We start from the raw sequence: 14,270 nt of genomic DNA, 5'->3' as shown, positions 1-14,270 counted from the left end.
ACTTTGGTATATACTTATTTCAACCAATAAAAGCAAATAATTCCTGCATGAATCCTCTACTTCCCCTTTTCTGTCCACCCCCACATCAAACAGACTATTCTTCAGAAAAGAGCTTTTCATGAGACATGTTTTCATTTTGTATCAGATCTCAACTCTCTGCTAGTTTAGGTATTTCTTACTTTCTTGTGATATTAATCATAGCTTGGAAAATACATTGCCTTCCAAGTATCATGCTCCCAAATTTTGGAGTACCGTTTGTCTGAGTTACACTTTCATCAGTGTTCAAAAAGGAGTTCCTCATAATATTTCATGATAAATTTCATTCATTACCATTTTGTCACTGAAACATATACCATTGTCTAGTAAGTTAGATTGTGTATGTTAACTTTTGAATACAATTTCCAAAACTATATCCATCATGTTGTGTTGACTGTTACCTTGTAATGATACTCTTTTCTTAGGGGTGGGTTCTTTATTGGCAAGATTTCAGTTATCTGAAGGCCCAAGCAAACCTTCCCCATTGGTTGTGCAGTTTACAAGTGAAGGAAGCACCCTTTCTGGTTGTGACATTGAACTTGTTGGAGCAGGGTATCGGTTTTCACTTATCAAGAAAAGATTTGCTGCAGGTAAGTGGGTATCCTGTGAGTTTCATTTGCAAAAATAGTGTTGCCATAGCTACTCTTTCTTAAGAAGGAATAGTGTCTGATTTGCTCATCTTCTTTCTTTTCCTCTTCCCCACTCCCAATCCCCATTTCTCATCCCAGTTAGAAAGCAAACCAATTATAGAATGAGGTAAAAATGGGATAATAAACTGGAAATCAGAAATTAGAAAGGCCCTGACTATTTATCATGCCTCTGGTTCTGTTTCTTATGCAGGGATGACCAGTCATTCCCATTATATACATGTATACACTACGGTTAATGGAGTAAATCCTACTTTTACATATATATATATATATATATATATATATATATGGGCAAACAAACAAAAATATATATATATATATATATATGCAAACAAAATAAATGCTATTTGCCTTTGAATTTACCTCTTAACTGAAAACTTTTTCTCCAACAGGACTTCATAGGTCTTAGACTTGTTAGGCATAGCCGAGATCTGAGAAGATCTTTCACTTTAATATAAGTACCCTTAAAGAATCTAGGCCAGGTATCAGCAATGGTTGCCCATGAGCTGCAATGGCCGTGAGACAGGTTTTTGGCATATATAATAGTTGGTTGGCAAAGGAGTCCCCAATACTAGGGTGATTATACTTATCCATGACTTGCTGGGATAACAAGATATCAATGACTTGCTGGTTTTTATGCCTGCTATACTCGTGTAATTATCAGTTATAGCCCTTTCACTGTCAAAAAATGACCCAGGTTATATGGTTACTATTCTTGTAACAAGTTGGGTTCCCACATCCGGGAACAAATCCTCCACCCTATCCTAAAACCTAAACCTCTGCAAAGGATTCATTCGGAAATGTGAAAAGACAACTTGCTGGGCTGGGAAATTGAAAACTTAAAAAATTGCGCATATTTGATACTAGTATTGCTCTCCTCAAGATGCAGCGATTAGCTTCTAGTGGTAGGGCAGGAAGAATAAAAATGTTGCCCCCATATAATAATCACGTTATGGAAGGTAACTTGTTGATATGTTTTGTTTTGCAGGAAAATACTTGGCAGATAACTAATAAAATCATATGCAAGGATTTGGAGGATTCATATAATGGAGAACTGTTGTATGAGAAACAGGTTTTAATTTTGGTTTGATGAAAACAAACCAAAATCTGCACTCGGGATATATCTGCTGGAAATGTCAGTGACTTTCAGCAATGATTTCCCTCACACAATACCATGGTGACCAGTCTTACAGTATTTACTTCTAGGTGTAATATTGTTAATGGTTTTAAAATGTAATTATTGTATTTGTAAATTGTACTCATTCCAGTAAGGCAGTTAGACACTTGAGTTTTAGCATTTTACCATTCCTGAAATGGATGTAATTTCAACTGTGGTATGTAAATTTAATAGTAGTACTGTTGAATGGCACAATGCTTACAGAGGTAGATTGCATTTTGTCAATATATAAAATTTAAATATAATATTGATAGCTGTCATAAAGGGGGTGCCACATACAAAGAAAACTAAGTGGAACCAGGAAAAAAAAACACTTCCTTTTCCTCAATCCTTAGTATGTTTTACTCTAGTGCTAAATAAAAATTCTATCTTCAAATATTTAGTGGGTTAAATTCAGAAACTATTTCAGAAAAAAAATTCTAAAGTTACAGCATATTCAAGAAAAGCATTAATTACCACTTTTTAAAAAGCTTTTTTTTCAAACTGCAAATTTCATAAAAATGCAAACTGTGTAAACAGGACCTCTTATTTTTATAACTTGTGTAAAAAGGGAAAGCAATTCATATTTAAAGTTTAAGTATATGAAATTCTAACCAAGAGTAGAGAAGATGTTCAAGTCTTAACCTTGCCCCCCTCTATCTACAGTTTAGCAAATGTGGAGATTTGCTGAATAATATCAGACTAAAGCCAAAATTGTGATTTTAAAATTTCAAAACTTTCCATAGGTGAACTGGTTAACAGCTTTTGCACAATTACTCTGAACAGAGTCTCTCCCATCTAGCATGGAGAATGGTCACATATCTTTCTCTTTACCTACAGGAATCAAAACACTAAGATTGAAATCTCAGAAAAAAAAAATTTAGTTCCCTATTTAAGTCCAGAAGGAAAATTTTAATCATCATCATTTATATCATTTGGGAAGGAAAAAAAAAAAGCTTTATAAATGAGATTATGAGATTCTATCCACATTGTACAATAAATTTCCTTTTGGCTAAGATTCATCATATGTAACTATAAATCGTTGCCACTCTTAGGGAACCAGGAAGAGAGTTATCAAAAATTTATGTCATGATTTCATTGTTGCAAGGTGTGATTAAAACTGTAATTACTCAGTCTGGCCTCACACTGGGGGGATTCAGAATGGAGAAGCACTTCTTCAGGGGTGGGTCACAGTTGTAAAACCTCCCTCCTCTACCATCTGAAAATATAAAACTCCCTTTAAGTCATAGAGCTTTCTTTAAACATGAACCAATTCTTATTCTAAGTTACACTGTTAAATAACTGTAATTATTAAGCTGTTATATTTATCATTAGTTGATTAAGTTTTACATTCACTTATATTTGACAAAGAATCGTTAGCCCTTTAAATTTTAGAATCAAATTAAATTTTGTAAGTCTTACTTTTAAAAAGAGATTGTGACTGGCAATTGTTTATAGTGGAACTTTTTAAATTAATATTTGTACTTCTCAATCAGTGCTTGCTACCAAGAGAATGTTCAAAAAGGTCTGTTTCACCTCAGAAGAATTCCTACTATCCAAACACTCTCAGTTGGCTCCCCAAATAGTCTGGTATTGAAGTTTTTTGAACAAATTATTAATATACTCATTTTAAGTAAAGATACTCAATTTGATTTTGAAACCAAAATAGAAAATGCAAACTTTTCACTCCCATAAAACATAGGGAAAACTTCAAACACTGAAACCAATGGAGAATAAGCAGATAGTTGTAGGTAAGATAATTGAGAATTATCCAACATACAAATATAAAAATGCGTTTTTAAGTAATTCATGAGAAAACATATTGAATATTATGAGTACAAAGCATATTAAAAATGTGTAAATATTACTAGTTCTTATGTCTTGCTCTTTATATTTTATTTTATATAGTTCTAGCGTGAATTAGTAATTAAGCACAAGGGTTTTCTTTCAGAGTAATTTTGTTGATATTGTAAAAAATATAATTTAAAACATAGATTACAATAATTTCTAACATTATTCAAATGTTTCCAGGAACTAAATCTAAAACTATGGAGATCTCTTATGATCCCTTAATTAGGCTTTGTGAAACAGAATGGAAGTCATTGGCTTCATAATTATTAAACTTTCAATAACCAGAACCTCATTAGAGAATACATCCCTTCTCCTTTCAGAAAATAGGTCAAAGAATAACACAATAAACTCATATCAGGGATTTAGATTCTGGTGGGCTTTTTTTCAAACTTATAGTTTATACCTGTTATACCTGTATCTATAGTACTGTACAATAGAAATTCACATTAGGAAAAATAATCCTAGACAATGCAAGAGTCTCTGCTATTGAAAAAAAAACAACAACAACATTAAGTCAGGTTCATTATCAATTCCTAAAATTAAACAAAATGGGCAAGTATATAGTAATATTTTCAATACCAGGGGTTAAAATAAAAAGCAAGAGTTCTCATTAACCAGAACACCATTTCCTGAGATTTATGATTTTAAAAGTTTCTGTTCTAACAAGATAGAAAGTATGAATGATATTGCTTTATTTTGACAACATGGAAAGTATGTTTTTCTTTTTAAAATAAATTCCATATTTTCTTGATATTTTTAAAATAAATTCTTGTTAAGAATTAGTCTGAATTTTACCATAGTTGGAATTTATAATTCCTAAGAATTAAATTTTTAATTATTTTTAGAGCTCTGTTCTTCTCTACACTTACAGCCAAACTGAAAAGTCACTGTATGGTATTTGGGAACATATTTAACCTATAGAGAAAGAATGTTGACATTTCAAATGGTTTTCAGTAAATAGAGATGCTTTATTTTTGTTTTTATGTATTTTTACTCAATCTTAATCTGCAAAGTGTTTGAGGCAATAATTTTACACATTGTCATTTCTAAATCTTCTTTAAAGAAACCTGGTAACTACATTAACTCTACCACTAACTCCTGCTGTGTGATGTTGGACAAATCACTACCCTTCTCAGTTTCTCATCCTTAGAATGAAGGATTGGGATTGCCAGTGATTTTCAAGCTTTTCTTAACAGCAGGACTTTTTTCTACTAAAGTTGCACATGGAATTCTGTTAGACAAAACAGTTCAAAGCCATGAATGAGTTCCTTCAGCAGTTTAAATCTGTGCCCCCCCCAACCAACACTATTTAAACACCATCATAACGTATCAACAATCTATAAAATTTTTCCCGCCTCTGAAGTTCCATGATTCTACTAGACTCAGATGGATCCACTTGGGGGGGTTCATAAGAAAACTTGTACAATCACAGTGATTGACTGATGTATAATAAAAATTTATACTTACTGGAGTGCTTACCATATACCAGTCAATATAGATATTAGCTCATTTAATCCTTATATCAACCCAAATGTTGTAGGTACTCTTTTTAATTCCTATTTTACAAATGATGACATTGAGGCTTAGATTAATTAATTTGCCCAAAGTGACACTGAAGCTGGAAGTAACCCAGTTATCTTGACTGCAGAGGGAGCCGCTGGCCAGTTTTGCTTGTTCATTCTGGGAAATAAATTCTACATATTCCATTTGAATCCCAAGGTTAAAAGGTGCTATGAAAAATTAGTATCAAAATATGGGTAATTGTAATAGCAAAATTGTTGGAAAAGAGTATGTTTCTCAAATTATGACTTTTGGAGTGTTTGCATTAACATTCATTTAAAGGACAATGATTTTGGCTCAGTCACCACCACATCCCCAGAGCTTAGAAGATAGTAGCACATCAATAAGTTTACATTGAATGAATAAATCTCTAGGGATACTATTTAGTAATATGTATTTTGACAAGCACCCAAATTTTGAGAATCACTGCCCTAATAGGTCTCTGAGGTCCTTCTTAGTTATGACATTTTATCAGATTTTAGACATTAACTGTAAGTCAAATATCACTTTTCTAGTGAGCTTATTTTTTCACTCAGTCCATTTAACTTTCCCCAATCTTAAAAAAAAAAAAAAAAAAGATTCAGGGCTTTTTCTAGAGTTGCTTAGAGTTCTCCTGTTATGCTATCTCTGTGTCAAAGTGGCTTGAAATTCATTCTCTCATTTTCATATTTCTGTCCTTTTCATCAATGTCTTAAAAGACTAAGAGAAACTGTAGGGAGACTGCAAGTTCTCACGCATTGCAAATACAAAGTCCTAATAAATGTCTTCCTCCTTGCAAGAGACACTCAGACAGATATGTAACTTGTGAGTTGACCCTATTTATTTTGTAGGTCTTTGAACTGGATGCTGTATAAGCATGGACTGGTGTCATTCTATAGGAGTTGCACCAACCATTTTTATTTTTCCTTTATTTTTTTTTCCGAAATAACCACACTGTCAATTAAATTTGAATGACACAGTAAAATGTGCAGATATCTACTAAGAAGATGAGTTGTGGAGTTTGCTATTTTTTTTAAGCCTTCTTTTTCCTTAGATTATGCATTCAGCAAAATCCCATTCAGTTTAAAAATATTCATTTTGCTACATGGTTTTTTGACCAGCAATTTTTTTCAATGCAAGTATAATTTTGTTATGATATCAAAAGGTGGGTGATCTCTAAATATTGCTTCAAAAGTTAATATAAGTAAAAATGATGTTTCCTTGAAATAAGTCAAATTAAATTGTTGATACAAATGGACAAATCAATCTATGTTACATTGATTAAAGAGTGTTCCGATGATCCCCCCTCCCCACTACCTTTTACTATGTGCACTTCTGTCTTGAGGCTTTATTGGATTTTCCTGCTTCTTTTGTGGGTTTTTCTTCCATTTAGCAAACAGCATCTAAATGCCATTCCCTCACTCATGAATTAAACATGGACGCCATTACATTATATTTTGTGCATGGAGTGTATGGAGGAAAAATGAGGTAGGAGTCCTATGTTTAAATCTCCAAATATTAAAAAACAAACAACAAACGAAAACCCACTAGCTTTTCTTTATGTCATTGCTTTGATGTTCTGTCGTCTTCTGTAGGCTAGAGTTGCAATTTTAATATCTAATTCAAACTGAAATATTCTTCTTGAAGGAATGTCAAATTTTCGGGTCTATTAAGGTGATCATGGTCATACCTCTTCATTATCCCTCATGTTTAATATCTGATTTCTATCTTCAACGAGTATTCTTGTGAGAGAAAGGCACCTCCTTATTGACATTCACCATAAGTATAATAATTTATTCTCCACGTATAACTTCTAAAGTTATTTTTCCTTTGACTTATAGTATTTTTGATTGTCTCCTTCTATCCCTAGGATAGTAGATTGCTTGTTCTAAATACATCTTTAAGCTTATAAGAACAGATGTTTCAATGAGAAGCAAATATATTTTTATGTGTCACTTAATGCCTGAAAGAAAAATAAGTAATGGAAACTTCTACTGCATTCACCTATATTCCAGTATTTTCCAAATTGTGTCCCGGTCTACTGGTTCTGACAAATGTTCACAGTGGCCTGCGAATACATGATCCTATGCCATAGTCCCCACCCCTCGGACATTGATAATAAAGGTCAGTGTTTTAATGAAGCTTAAGAAAGTTATTAAATCACAAGAACACTTTTTTTTTCCCAAACACACCTTGAAGAAACTTGAGAAAAGTTTTCTTTTTAACACCAGCTTACATATCCTTCAAGGACTGCAAATAATACAACCAGGAATGTTTTGAAAGGATGCTTCTGGGTCTTTGAAAAATCCCTACCATTTCAAATCAATTAGTATTTATTTTAAGTTTCATTAGTATATCTTAGTGAATTTAACTTTATCCCCTAAAATATTCAAAATAAAACAATGAAGTTGTTTTAGTATATTAATTTTTTAAGTATCATGTTTAATGTCTGTACTAATGACCAGCACATCAGGCTGCCATCTGTTGAAAACAATCCAAATTCTTTACAGAGTGGAATTACTGCTAATGGACAACCTTTGATAATATTTTATTAAACAGCTTTAAGAAATTGAATCATGATATCTCAACACTGACAGCATTTTTACATAATCTTGTTAGAAACTATATAAAAACGTTTTTTTAAATGAGAGGGATACATTATTTAGCAAGGATTTTGCAGAACTGTACACTCTATTAGTAAGCATTTTCCAGTTCTTTTTTTGCTATGCTTTATTTTGAAATCAATTGTTTTTACTCAAAATCAGCAAAATTCCTTTAAAAAAATTCCTGGACAAACCGATTCAGAATAAAGCTGAAATCACTTTACACTTCTCTAAATATAGCTCAATTTTTAATTCATTCAGAGTTTGTGAATCAGCTTGATAGATGACAAGCCATTTATCATTTTAAAATATTACATCGAATGAGTGTATCATGTGAATGTTAATTCCATCTCATTTGTTCAGCTGTATATTACTTCATTGACATTTTCTCCACCTTTTGTCTTTTTTTGGCAAAACTAATGCTTAGTGTTATTCATACATACATCATTACTTTAAACTATTTTAAATAATACACCAAATAACTATCGCTGGGATCACTGTCCCAAGGTCCAAAGCCAGATTGTTTTCTTTTCCTTGTGAGAGGTGATAGGATGATAATTCTTATAGCTGTGTTGGTTTTGCTGGTCAGTATTGAATTCTTGCTTTGTTAAATGGATGTGCATGAAAGAGATTGGCTCCTGTCTGATCTGTTTCTCTCTCAATTTAAGAGAGTTGGAAAATTGCTGTTGAATACATTTTCTGGAAAAAGCCAAGTGTTGGTATGATGATATGCTAATCTTATCTATGAGTAGAGCTTCACTACAGGCTAAGCAGTCATTTATAGAGCTGGCTTTTTTTTAACTGTTTGAATATTGTTGGGTTTCAATATACAATTTTTTTTTAATTTTTCACTTTCCGTACGAAAAAAAATCTATGAATGAAATGATCAGATTTTAATGTTCATGCCTACTAAGTGTCATCCATTTTTTTTTTACTTTAACAATAAGAGAGATTAGGAAAAGAATGTCAGAAATTTTCCTGTGTTTCTAAATGTAATAAAATTCAGTCAGTTGTCTTTCTTAAGGAAAATGCTGTTCGTATATACTTGAATTTCAGTTGGTGGTAGCCTTTATTTAGAATTCCCCCCATGATCTTTATAGCAACAGTAAGCTGAATTTCTTTATGACCTGTACGGAGTATATAATTTCACAAAATTCCTTGAGCATAAAATATTTATAAAAGACATTGTGGATTAAAATACTCAAGTATATTTTTAAAATCTTGTTAAAAAGTTGATGCCTGGCTCTTTTTCCTACGTGTTGTAATTCAACAGAGAGTACTTTTATTTCCATAGACGTTACTGCTTTGTCTATGATGAAAGCTTTACTGCTTCTGCGCTGTGCTCAAGAAGAGAAACAGCAAAAGAAGCAAGGGCTGGCTGCAGCAAAGCTCGCTGTTGAGCAATGGTGACGTAATGTGTAGTACTGATTTATTGAAGATAATCATGAGAACATTTTAACGTTACTTGCCTTATGAGTTAGAAAAGGTGTGGATATCATTTTTTTTGTAAATAATGATTTTTACAAATGTTTTTTCTGTCATAATTTTCCCGATCACCCATTTCACAAATCCTGAATATGCAATTATTTATCATGACACATTACTGCAACAAGGGTTCCCGTTTCAGAACAAAGTTTAATTATACATGAGATCAAGATGAAATATCTGAGTAAGTTGTTATTTACATGTGATTTTTTTTTCTGAAAAATAAATGAAAACTCTAAAAATAAATTGAGTTGTGAACCTCTTTTATCAGCAGCCGCTTAAAATTTTATCACATTTCTGGAAAGTGCTGTCGCATGTTTAGGGTGGGCAAAGCAGGCGAAAGGTTTGGCACAGTGCAAAAGTTTTAGAGTTGGACAAATCCAGCTCCGTGATTTAACTACAGGCTTGAGCATGCTACTCAATGATTCTTCATTCTTATCTTAAAAAAAAAAAAAAAAAAAAAATGGAGTTAATGTTCCTTTATCATGGGGCCAACGAACAGTTTAAATGAGATAATCTTTATCAGTCACCTAATAGTTCCTGCCTACTACATAGTAGACACTCAATAAACAATCCTTTCCTGTTCTTATTTGTCTATGAATAGGCATTGGGATGGAACCAGAACACTTTATTGATCTTTCTCTGGCTCTACGGTTATCCCAGTGTATTGCTATTGTAAGCTAATGCTGACTGCACTGAGCACTCAATCAAGGGACATGTGCCAAGCTAGTGACTTAGAGGCATTATTTTATTTCTATCTCCAGTGATTGTGCACTATGTAAGGTTCTTTCAAGGGTTTGGTTTGTTTGCTTCGGGTTGAGGGAAGGAGCCTGGAGTTAATTATTAAGGAAATTAAGGACGAAGGGCCTATTAGATACGGCAGGTGGCTCCTCAAGCCCAAACAGCCTCCATTTCAAAGCTTCTTAAACTTTAAGAGGTTGGGAAGAGAACTGTTAAGGAAAGTGAAGGAGCCGTATTTGCAAGGCACAGGAGATAAATCCATACGCTGCACGGCCCTGCGCATGTTATTTAAGATCTCAGAATCTCAATTTTCTCTATCTGTAAAAGGTTAACAACCTTCCCTTGACAGACTTGTTGGGACAACTAAATAAAACGGAAGCTGTTTTCCAAGTATCTGGTAAATATTAGCTCTCAACAAATTATCCCTCTGATGGCGTATCTGTACCTTGGAGCCTCAGGGATCTGGGGATCTGGGAAAGCGAAGGGGGGCTCTACTTTCTCTTTGTGCCTCAGATTTCCTGCCCCAGGAAACCGCACTCCTGCCCTTGGCGTTCAGGGAAAAGGGACCTGGATGAGGGCTCCGTGGGCTGCTGCTTGGGTCCCAGAGGACCTCGCCGTAGGATGAACCGGTTCGCTCCAGCTCACAGCCACCCCGGGGCACAAACGGGCTCAGGGCGTCCTCCGCTGGGCAGAGACGATGAGATCCTTAATCCTTAGGGCAGCTCAGAGGACCACGCAGCTACTATGCCCCTCCCCGGGCGGGCAGAGGAGTCTGTTTGAGGAAGTCACCCTGGAGACCCGGCGCGGAGCACACGGGGAGTGCGCGGGCGGCCGCAGGCGGAGGGAGACGCGGGCGGCGGCGGCCTCGCCGTGCGCCGCAAGCTCCCGCAGTGGAGGAGAGGGAGGTCCAGGAGGCCCCTGGCGGAGCCGCGGCTCCAGCGCTGCTGTGGGTAAGCGCTCACTCTCCGCGGCGCCTGGGGGTGGGAGCGGAGAAGATAGAGCAGGTGGGAGGGTTGCCGAGGAGGGAGGGCCCTGTGGTAAGAAATGGCCTGTCTGCGCTGGCTTTGGCCTCCCTGAAGCCTACCCCTCCTCCCCACGACAAATGGGAGAAAGTGGCCCCAAATCACTGGAAGTAAGTCTTGGCCTTTCGTCCCTACCCCCTCCACCCCCCACCCCCCTTCGGACCTCCTGCATGTCTGAGCTTTAGGGTGATGCCTAGTACAGAGCTGGCCAGCTTGGTCTGCTCCTTGAGAGCGATGAGTCCTCTGCAGCACTGAGGCCCGGCAACACTGGGCGGCCACACCCTTGGGGACCTCTAGATCCCAACTCTGGAAACGAGTGAGCAGACCAAGGTCTATCTGTGTCGCTTTGGATCAGAACCTGAATGACCCACTTAATGAGGTTCAGTGTGCCCTACCACACGCATAGACACATGTAGGCACTCACAGTCATATACACAGACACACACAGACACTTATACACACAAGCATACACAGATGCCCACACTCACACACCGCACACACACAAGACGCACACCCACATTCAGTACACAGACACAGAGCACACAAAGGCTCACACACAGACACACAGGCACACACTCACTTGGGTGCACAGATAATCAATAGCTCATACACACAGGGGCACACACGGGTACACACAGGCATACACTTACACCCATGTACACCGACACTCATACACACAGCCTCACACACAGGCACACACCCACAGAGGGATGCTCACGCTCATGCACACACTCACACAGGCACACAATCACACACACACCCCTCACTGCCTCCCTTCCAGCACACAATACTTCTGCCAAACCTGTGTGCCCTTTGCCTCTCTACTCTGCCGCTGATCACGCTGAGGTTTTTAGATTGTATACTTGTCTGCCCTACCCGCTCAACTGCCAGCTCCTTGAAAGCAGGGACTCTGTTTTAGTTCTTTTTAGTGTCTAGGACAGTGTCTCCTTATTAGGGCTCTCAGATTTACAGATTATAAAATAATTTAAATGACTATCTAAATTTCTATGTAGGCAATAGAGCAGTAGACCTACAGTCTAAATTCTGGGAATCCATTCCTACTGGCAGCTTTTTAACAAGCATTTGAGAAAAGGAAGTAGGTTTTCTAATAAAATACTTTGCTTAAGGTTAAGTTCTGTGTGCTGTTTACAAAGTAAATCTCTTTGGCTTGAAAAAAATACCCTTTGGGGAAGAAAATTTTAATTTTTAAAGTACTAACAACAGCAACACATATTACTTAGCCAACTTTTATCAGGATTAATTTGGGGGGGGAGGCAATAAAAAATACTGCTTTCTGACATGGAATATCTTTCTTCCACACAAGGGTATCATTTCTCAGTGACTTAACCTCTTCTGCTATTAAGCATTTAGCTGAAGCTTAATATCTGCTTATGTGAATTATACTATTGCATAGATAAAAGTTAGAGGAGTTATCATATTTCCAATTATGCTGATCAGAATAACAACATGTACTCATTACTCTCAAGGAAAGTGCACATCCCCATTCAAAAATTGTAGAAGACTATTCTTTGTTTTTTGTAGTTTTTTAAAATTTTTTTAACGTTTATTTATTTTTGAGACAGGGAGAGACAGCATGAATGGGGGAGGGTCAGAGAGAGAGGGAGACACAGAATCTGAAACAGGTTCCAGGCTCTGAGCTGTCAGCACAGAGCCTGACGCGGGGCTCAAACTCACGGACCACGAGATCATGACCTGAGCCAAAGTCGGATGCTTAACCAACTGAGCCACCAAGGCACCCCTATTCTGTGTTTTTTAATCTAGAATGAGTCTCTGTGTTATACTAACTAAAATGTTTTCAGATCTTCCATCTGCTATTTTACAAAGTTGCTTTCCATAGGCTATGATGATGTCAGACATTGCTAAAGACAGAATGGCTCATTCTGTGAAGAAAAGGGGAAGTATGTCTTCTCTAAGTGGTCAAGAATTCTGGCAGAAAGAACTTCACAGGTGCACCAAAAAGTGAGTAACTGAATGTCTAATAACCTAAGTTTGATTATTGAGTAAACCGATTCATAATGCTTATCAGAAGAAACAAATTCCTTTGGGACATAAAAAGAGAGAAAATGGGCAAGTACAACATTCGGGTCACCTTTTGGGGCTATATTTTACAAAAGAAAGAAAACGAGAGTGAGAAAATCTAAGTGATATGTTGATTCCGGCAGCATCTTTTTACTATTTCAAGGAGCACCCCAAAAAAAATCATCTACTCAAAAGAAATGCCATATGCGATGTGGATAAGCTGCATCTTACATGTCTCTTAAATTCTTCTCAATATCATATCAATGAATAGATTTTGCATTTTACAATCTCTCTCTATATAGGGTATATATACATATATATAATGCATTTATCATTGTTTTATACAAATTTCGTGATGTATTTTCAGTAGTGTCCCTTTAAATGGCTGCATAATACTTTGTCTGTTTATAATTCTGGGCTAGTTAGCCATGCCCCAATTCTTGGGCATTTTAAGTCTGTTTCCACTTTTTTTTTCTTTTTCACTATATAATAAGTTTCTACTTGTTTTCTTTCCAGAAGTATGATTAGTGGGTCAAAAGGTAATAAGTACATTTTTTGGCTCTTGATGCATATTGCATTTGCTCTCTTAAAAAGATTAATTAATTTTTAATACTTGCATGGCATTTCTTTTTGACTGCCATTGGGAAGAAAACAAAGCAAATTATCTGACGCAGAGGTCAATGAATTTATATAATAGACTTTCTTTCTTAACGATTTCTGTGGGATTGGAGGATGTGGTATAGAAATCCCCATGGTTTGGGCAGCAAGAGCTGGTGTGTTCTGTGGAGCAGAAACCAGAAAACCTGGAATAGATTTGCATTATATTTCTGAAATCAAATCTTTCCACTTTCAGAGTGTATTAATGTACTTATTTAAAAGTCTGCTTTCCAACCCTGATGTTTGTGGATTACAAATACAGCCTTTTTCACAGATAGGAGATGTAATGGAGTAGCAGTCTCACCTAATGTCAGAAGTAAAGCTGGGGGAAAAATTAACTTCAACAACTTTTGCTTCTGACCCTAAGCCCTTTTGGCTGCTAGTCCCAATTTAAGTGTAAGAGGTTTTTGTTCTTTTCAAATTTGTATTTACGTTCTAGTTAGTTACTATAGAGTGCAATATTGGTTTGAGAAATAGAATTCAGTGATTC

General features: G+C 36.0%; 2 protein-coding genes across 24 annotated transcripts in view; both read left to right on the top strand.

The window, feature by feature from the left end:
- SGIP1 (SH3GL interacting endocytic adaptor 1) overlaps positions 1-6,768 on the top strand; it is a 201,186-nt gene extending 194,418 nt beyond the window's left edge. For all 23 annotated transcript variants that reach the window (XM_060624194.3, XM_060624208.2, XM_060624215.2 and 20 more), the window contains 2 exons: positions 462-626; positions 1,675-6,768. In XM_060624194.3, the coding sequence (XP_060480177.1) occupies positions 462-626; positions 1,675-1,697 (188 nt within the window). In that variant the 3' untranslated portion in view covers positions 1,698-6,768. The remainder of the gene's footprint in view (positions 1-461; positions 627-1,674) is intronic.
- A 3,767-nt stretch (positions 6,769-10,535) lies between these two features.
- DYNLT5 (dynein light chain Tctex-type family member 5) overlaps positions 10,536-14,270 on the top strand; it is a 30,549-nt gene continuing 26,814 nt past the window's right edge. The window contains exons 1-2 of the mRNA XM_060625754.2: positions 10,536-11,011; positions 12,942-13,063. Of these exons, the coding sequence (XP_060481737.2) occupies positions 12,945-13,063 (119 nt within the window). The 5' untranslated portion in view covers positions 10,536-11,011; positions 12,942-12,944. The remainder of the gene's footprint in view (positions 11,012-12,941; positions 13,064-14,270) is intronic.

This window comes from Panthera onca, chromosome C1 (assembly GCF_046562875.1).
Source record: "Panthera onca isolate mPanOnc1 chromosome C1, mPanOnc1 haplotype 2, whole genome shotgun sequence".
Classification (NCBI taxonomy): Eukaryota; Metazoa; Chordata; class Mammalia; order Carnivora; family Felidae; genus Panthera; species Panthera onca.
Note: the sequence above shows the minus strand (reverse complement) of the source record. Positions and strands in the feature narration are given on the sequence as shown.